Raw genomic sequence first — 8,466 nt, 5'->3', positions numbered from 1 at the left:
GATATAACAATTCGATTACGATATAACAATTCAATTACAACATAACAATTCAATTACAACATAACAATTCAATTACAATATAATAATTCAATAACAATATAACAATTCAATTACAATATACCAATTCAATAGTAGTATAACAATTCAAATACGATATAACAATTCAATAGTAGTATAACAATTCAATTACGATATAACAATTCAATAGTAGTATAACAATTCAATTGCAACATAACAATTCAATAATCATATAACAATTTAATTACAACATAACAATTCAATTACAACATAACAATTCAATAACAATATAACAATTCAATTACGATATAACAATTCAATTACGATATAACAATTCAATAACAATATAACAATATAACAATTCGATTACAACATGACAATTCGATTACAACCTAACAATTCAATTACAACACAACAATTCAATTACAACATAACAATTCAATAACAATATAACAATTCAATTACGATATAACAATTCAATAACGATATAACAATTCAATTACAGTATGATAATTCACTAGCAATATAACAATTCAATTACAATATAATAATTCAATTACAATATACCAATTCAATAGTAGTATAACAATTCAATTACGATATAACAATTCAATAACGATATAACAATTCAATTGCAATATAACAATTCAATAACCATATAGCAATTTAATTACAACATAACAATTCAATTACAACACAACAATTCAATTACAACATAACAATTCAATAACAATATAACAATTCAATTACGATATAACAATTCAATAACGATACAATAAATCAATAACAATATAACAATTCAATTACAATATAACAATTCAATTACAACATAACAATTCAATAACAATATAACAATTCAATTACAATATACCAATTCAATAACAGTATAACAATTTAATTACGATATAACAATTCAATTGCAACATAACAATTCAATAACCATACAACAATTTAATTACAACATAACAATATAACAATATAACAATTCAATACCGATATAACAATTCAATTACAACATAACAATTCAATTACAACAAAACACTTCAATAACAATATAACAATTCAATAACAATATAACAATTCAATTACGATATAACAATTCAATAAAAATATAACAATTGAATTGCAATATAACAATGAAATTACAACCTAACAATTCAATTACAACCTAACAATTCAATTACAACATAACAAATCAATAACAATATAACAATTCAATTACAATATAATAATTCAATAACAATATAACAATTAAATTACAATATACCAATTCAATAGTAGTATAACAATTCAATTACGATATAACAATTCAATTGCAGCATAACAATTCAATAACCATATAACAATTTAATTACAACATAACAATTTAATAACAATATAACAATTCAATTACGATATAACAATTCAATTACGATATAACAATTCAATTACGATATAACAATTCAATAAAATATAATAATAATTCAATAACAATATAACAATTCAATTACAATATAACAATTCAATTACAATATAACAATTCAATTACAATATAATAATTCAATTACAATATAACAATTCAATTACAATATAACAATTCAATTACAACATAACAATTCAATAACAATATAACAATTTTCTGTAACAATTCAATTACAACATAAGAATTCAATTACAATATAACAATTCAATTACAATATAAGTCTTCAATAAGGATATAACAATTCAATTACAATATAAGTCTTCAATAAGGATATAACAATTCAATTACAATATAACGACATATCATTCATAACAATAATACTCCTCGTAATTTGTTCAGTGACAAACTTATATATATCATTCATATTGTTAATCACTTACTAAGAAGCAAGATTAAAAATAATTATACGCAACTTCTGTCTAACTTTGAAAATTTTGTCAGGACGTAAATGAGTTGATTTTTGTTCTTCCTAGGATAAAATCTTAAAACTTTTGATATTACTATGGTAGTTATTCCGTAGCCTGCAATCTCCCGTGTCTTTATTGCGTGTGTTCTTATATAGTATATGTTTTGTTTTATTTTTTTGCTGATTGTTTTTTTCTTTTGGGGGGGGGGGTAAAAATTCCATTTTCCAGGAAGAAAAACCCTGTAACCACCATTTGTGACTAGCTAACTTCCGAAGTCCCAAATTCTCACTCGTATTACCAGTCAAAGGGCATTATCGCCAAAGACTGAGTTCCAGAGGCTGTGTTTCATAATACTATGAAAAAAAATCAGTTGAACTACCATTTATTCAAGCTGTCATCTTCTTTTTCGATAGGTTGACTGAAGAGAAGTTGCTTATTGCCACATGTGCTCGCCACTTCGAAACGTACATAATTCTGTCTCTATACATAAAATGATAATGTAGAACGTTATGTCAGTAATTAATTCACTTTTGCGCTTATTTCAAAGACATTGAGAAAAAGTTATGCATCCTCTTCCGAATAGAACCAATAAAATATCTTCACTCTCATATTTCAAAGTTGCACCATTTTTTTTTTTTTTTTACAAAACTTATAGAAATTTATTTGTTTCTATACAAATGGAAAATGAAAGTAAGGCTGCAAAAAAAATCAAAGTTTTATTTGGAAAGTAAAATTGTGTTTTATATATTAAACAATATGGAGTAAAATATAAATCTAAATGTAAGAAAAATAATTCGAACCTAACCCATGTAAGAATCTAATGCGATGCATTATGAACCAGCTAAGACAGAAGAATCCAGTAATAGAAGGATAAAGTATAATCTTCTTTCGGTTTACCAATTACAGCTCTATTTATAACTTTTATGCCATTGTGTGGGCTTATAAACAGAAAAGAATGCTAGGAATTATTTTTAGGCTAGAAATCCTGGTAAGAAAGCTTTGGTAGTCGCTTTTCTGCCTCTGAGATTACACAGTTTTCTCCTAGTTCAGTAAAACAGGGCAAAATGTCTTTGAGTCATTTGTTCATATAAAATAGTGCATTACGTATATCATCCTTCATCATTAACCAAAATTGAATGTTCCTGCTCTGCCCAACTGCACCGTTCCATAGATGCTGTATTGTACTGTATTAATATTTTAAAATCTGTCTCTATGAGTAATGAATTCATTATAATAAATGATTGTTTTTCCAAAGGGTTACAAGATAGATCAAATAAGTCAACAAACTTTGTCATTTCAAGCAAAGACAAACGATTAATCAGTAGAACAAAGTTGAATAAACAGAAAAAAGAAGAGAAAGAAGACTTAAAAATTAATACTACTAAACACAGTTGACGAAAGATTACTATAACAGATGGGACAGGATCCCACAATCACTAAAATATTAAATTTAAAATGATAAATTTCAAAGTTTAAAATTAAATTTTTGAAAATAACGAATTGACATTGTATAGAAACGTTTGGGTAATCTAGTAGATTATCCGAAGTAAAATCCTCAATATATAATCTCACTGCGAAATCTGTTAATCCTATTAATTCTCAAACATATCAAGGAGTTCTATGATTGAACTTCTCACCATTGAGAATAAATCTTTTTTTTTAATATTTTGTTTTCTTTTTAAATTGCTTTTTTTATTCCAAAAAGGTCACTTTGATATTAAGAAGGAAAATGTTTGTACTGTGTTGTTCACGTGTGTGCATTGACTGTATGAACAACCTGTCACGGTAAGATAGCAAAACTGAAGTCGAAAATGACGCGTCACTGCTGACATTTATTGCTCACTGGTTGAGAACAAAAGGGGAGTTTCTACATCAAAATGACCACTGAACGCATTCCCAGAACTGCGCATCGCTTTGGATCGTTCCGTCTTCCTGAAATGCCACTTCATACTTATAAGCCGTGTGTTTTCATACTTCAATTTCCGTTTTATTTTCGAGGATTTCCGCTTGACCAGGCTTTCTGAAATTATCTCACAGAATAAGGTAAATAGGGAAGACGCATTCCTGTCTAAGTGAAGAGCACACAGCAGATTACTTTATATAAAAAAGAACGAAAAGTGTCGAGCATGGTGTATCAGTAGTGCCCTGAAAGAAAACTAGATGGCGTAGTTTTCCGTGAGAGCATGATGATGCCTTATAATACTGGACGATTTTGTTTCTTCTGGCTCTTCAAAGACATCTTATATACATATAAGATGTTTTCGAAGAACCAGGCCTTTTATAAAAGATGATGTATATAAAAGATGTCTTATATACATAACGTTTGTTAAGAAGAACGCTGAAAGAAACAACCATAATGAAAAATATACAAGTTTTTTAAACAGCACTTCTGACAAATTAACTAAAAGATTCCACGATCAAGATGTTCTGCCTTCAAGACAACATCCTACATAATGAATAGACGATATCAGGATCGCGATGAAAGGAGGAACTGGAGAATGTTTAGGTACAGGATAACATTCTTCTCCCCTTCCCAAATGACACACAAAACAGAAAAGTATGTAGGAAAATGGGAAGAGAAAAGCAGAGAGGACCCAACTTAGAGTTGTTTTGGAATTACGACCAAAACAATCAAGGATATGAGTTCAGCGTATTATGTCTGTTAAGCGTCTGATTTTCTGGCCGGTTGGCCTGTTTTGTGGGATGAAAAGACCTGCTAAATCACCTTTAACTAAAATATTCCTTATGAACGTTTTTTGCGTCGTATAATCGGCATTCGAGTCCAGATCTTTCCAAGAAAAGAGCACCGTCGATAACGAATCAACTATGGGAGGGTATAGATGGTTTCAAAATAAAAGTGGATTCAAATAATGATACCAGAATTTAGTGTGATACTTCTGTAAGTGTGCGTGTTTCAAAGTTGGTTAAAGGTTTGTTTTACGGGGAAGAAATATTTATAACCCAATCGAATGGAAGAGCTTTTTTTTTTTTTTTTGTGATCACGAAAATTTAATGCTAACTGCAATAGACTGGTGAAAAAGTGCTGAATGACGCTGATCGTGTAATAATAATATTAAAAAATAAAAGCATGTTGATAGAAAAAAAATAAAAAATACAAATTATTCAGCACTTTCACAGGAGCAACTTGTAAGCAGACTTTACAATCACAGCTCAAAGCAAGTGTTTAATGAGTAACGAGAGCAGAGATTATTATTCGAATGTATGATAGCGAAAGTTCATCTGGTCTATGTCTATCTTTCCTTTATTATTTCACATAGATTCAAAATTCTATTTATTAATATTCACTGGTTTAGACTTATTCTTGTCTCTTTTAGATCCTGGGATGTTTTGCCGTAGCATTTAGTCAATTGGTGAATTTAATACATGTTTTAATTCACAAAAGGAACGAAAAAAAATATATAAAATAAAATAAAAGTACTCACCACATTCCTCATTCGAATGTGTTTTATTCGATGCATTCTTGTTTTTAGGAAATTAAACATACTACTGAAAATAAATTATAATAGAATCAGTAAATTAATTTACCTCTTCATGTCCGTCCCTGATTAGAAAAAAATATGACACTTTGACGAATAACACCCCACAAGTGGATGGCATGTTGCGTTTGTTTCAGTGATTTACATTTTATCATAGACAGAGTTCAGTTTTTTCTCCAATGCAGTACTTGAATATTTAATAAATCAAATGATTTGCTTATTCCATCCTTAAAAACGTCTGATGTACATCAGGCTAATAATGGTTGTTATTGAAATATTTTCAACAATTAATGAGTAACGACAATGCGATGGAAACTCTGAATAACCATTAAGTTTATGAAATAACCTGAGACATTTAATCGAATAATTATAATATCATATTATTTGAAAGGCGATATTATTTGGTTATTTGTTGAAAAGTACGTTACGACATATTACTGAAAGGCTACTCCGTAAGCGTTTCTAATTGCATCAGAGCCTACCATTGAGAAGAATCTTCTAGAATCATGATACCAGTTCAGCATCGTCAAAACACAAACAGGGAATCTATTTTTCCAGTGCGTGTGGGAGATTGAGCAGGAGAAAGATAATTTTTCTGTAGGTGTCTTGTAGGCAGACCTAATTCAAAATAAGGCGGAATGGATAAGGTAGGATGAATACTTTCATTCAAAATTCAAACTAAACCATTTATCAATTAATATCGAAATAGATTAGAGAAGAAAACCAGTTATAATTTAAGATTTTTTTTTCACTGCAATAGAAGCCTGAGAAGCAAGTTACAGCTGTGATGAGAATAGAATTAAAACAATGTCGGTGTGTTAAGGCTTAAGTGCTGGGAGAAACTCATGTTAAAAGTTTAATGGAGTGAAACAGCGCTGAGAAAGGATTAAAATATTATTTAATTCTTCCAATATTTCGTTTCAGAACAGAAACACTTCAGGGAGTACAATATGAGAGACTAATCTAGGTAGGGCTCTAATCGTTCGTCCGCATGTTTCATTTAGTTCTGTGTTGCCGTTGTGTGTGTGTGTGGTCATAAGCAGATTATAAAAGCAAGAAAACTTACACTGTCAATATTACTTATACTGCAATCAAGGGGAAAAGTAAAGGTAACACCGCACTAAACTACAAGCCAAGTCGGTGCGTGTGGCATTTTGGGGTATAATTTGCAAGTCATGACTCAATGGTCTAGAACAGGGGTCTCCAAACTACGGCCCGCGGGTCAGATGAGGCCCGCGATATGATTTTATCCGGCCCGCCAATTGGACTAATTTTTCAATAAGAATCCGCAAAAAAAACACGGGGTGTTGATAGATTTCAAATGCATTAATTAAAATTGTGATCAAAATATATTCCCGAATAGCAAAAAGTAACCGTAATCCAGGTTACGGATTTTCTGACTGTAAAAGGTCGGTTAAAATGGACTAACGAAGAAAAAAAATTTAAAAGAATTCAAAACGAAATAAAAAAGTTCATCCGAATGAACTTTTTTATCCACAAAAAAATTTATGTCGCACCAAAATAAGACCACTTAAAAAAGTCGCTAAAAACACGGTTAAAACGAACTAACGAGCAAAAAACGAAATAAAAAAAAATTTCCCGATCTGTATTCATTGACAAAAAACTCGAAGTTATACGAAATTAAAAAAAAAGTTACATGTAAATTGTCGGTGTATATTCGGTTGAAAAAGTAACGACTAGCAAAAATTTAAACAAATTGTTTCCCGAACGGAAAAAAATAAATTCGGCTATTTCAAAAAAAAAAAAAAAAAGTATCAGTTCGCGCGTAGAAATTCGTGATAAGATTTTTTTTGGTAATTTTTACAAAAACATTTTTTTGAAATAAATAAAAATAATAAAATTTTTAAATAAATTTTTTTTTCTTCTATTTTGGATATTTCGGGTAAGTTATTAACCGAAATATCCAAATTATTACATTACAAATAATTATTACAAATTATTAATGTAATACTGAATTTGTAATTGCATAAATGTATATTTAAAGGTGCGTATTCACATATTTGCTCGTATGGAGTTCTCGTGATTTTAAAAATTTTATAATTATTTATAAATTTATTCTCTTTTATGGGGTTAACATGGATGGGAAAAAGAAAAGAAAAGTTGATCATGAATATCGTGTGTTTAATGAAGAATGGGGCGTAAAATACTTCTTCATACAATCGAACTCAAAGGATAAAGCAGTATGTCTCATTTGTAAAGACACTGTTGCTGCGTTGAAAGAACACAATATACACCGCCACTATGAAAGAAAACACGCTTCAACGTTTTCGCAGTTTAGAGAAAAGGAACGTTCAGATAAATTTGAATCATTATGTCGTTGTTTGCGTTCTCAGCAAGGCTTATTTACGAAAGCAAACTCAGAAAATGAAGCCTTAACCTTGGTAAGCTACAAGGTTGCTTATGTGTTGGCTACAAAAGGAAAGCCATTCATCGATGGCAATATCATCAAATTGTGTATGATGGAAGCAGTCAGCGAGTTATTTCCAGAAAAACTTAATATTTTTAAAATAATAAGTCTTTCGCCAAATAGTATTGCTCGTCGGGTCGAAAATATGGGAAATAACATTATCCAGCAAGTTGTAGGCAAAGCGCAATGTTTTAGTCAGTATTCTCTCGGCTGGGATGAATCAACTGATGTTTGGAATACCTCGCAACTCGTAGTACTATTACGTGGCATTGACGATGAACTTAATGTCAGCGTCACTTCGTAGCATGCATGGTACCACAACAGGAGAAGATATCTTCAAAGAAATTCAAAAAACACTAACAGAATATAATTTGGACTGGAATCGTCTGCAGTGCGTGACAGTTGATGGAGGAAAAAACGTGTCTGGTATAAAACTGGGGTTAGTTGGGCAAATCCCAAAAGCTTTTGAGGATGCAGAAATATCTAAACCAATGTTTTTTCACTGTGTTAGCCACCAAACAATCACTTTGCGGAAAATGCGTTGATATGAGCTGTGTCTTGAAACCTGTTATTTCTATGATACATTTCACTCGCTCTCATGCATTTAATCATCTTCAGTTTAGGTCTTTTCTCGAGGAATGTGATTCTGAGTAT

The 8,466-nt window shown here is 30.2% G+C and overlaps 1 protein-coding gene across 1 annotated transcript; it reads left to right on the top strand.

The window, feature by feature from the left end:
- The first annotated feature begins 7,480 nt into the window (after positions 1–7,480).
- LOC150109252 (EPM2A-interacting protein 1-like) lies at positions 7,481–8,116 on the top strand. Its single transcript, XM_090401942.1, has one exon. The coding sequence runs from the start codon at positions 7,481–7,483 to the stop codon at positions 8,114–8,116; it is 636 nt and encodes a 211-aa protein (XP_090258068.1).
- The last annotated feature ends 350 nt before the right edge of the window (positions 8,117–8,466 follow it).

The sequence above is a fragment of the Typopeltis vanoorti genome, chromosome 2, assembly GCF_054136105.1.
Source record: "Typopeltis vanoorti isolate ZY-2024b chromosome 2, IOZ_Tvanoo_1.0, whole genome shotgun sequence".
Classification (NCBI taxonomy): Eukaryota; Metazoa; Arthropoda; class Arachnida; order Uropygi; family Thelyphonidae; genus Typopeltis; species Typopeltis vanoorti.
The sequence above is the reverse complement of the archived record's forward strand: the minus strand, read 5'-3'. Positions and strand labels throughout refer to the sequence as shown.

Excerpts from the sequence above, each read along its gene's own strand:
- LOC150109252 (XM_090401942.1), top strand. The coding sequence starts at position 7,481 with ATGGATGGGAAAAAGAAAAGAAAAGTTGATCATGAATATCGTGTGTTT.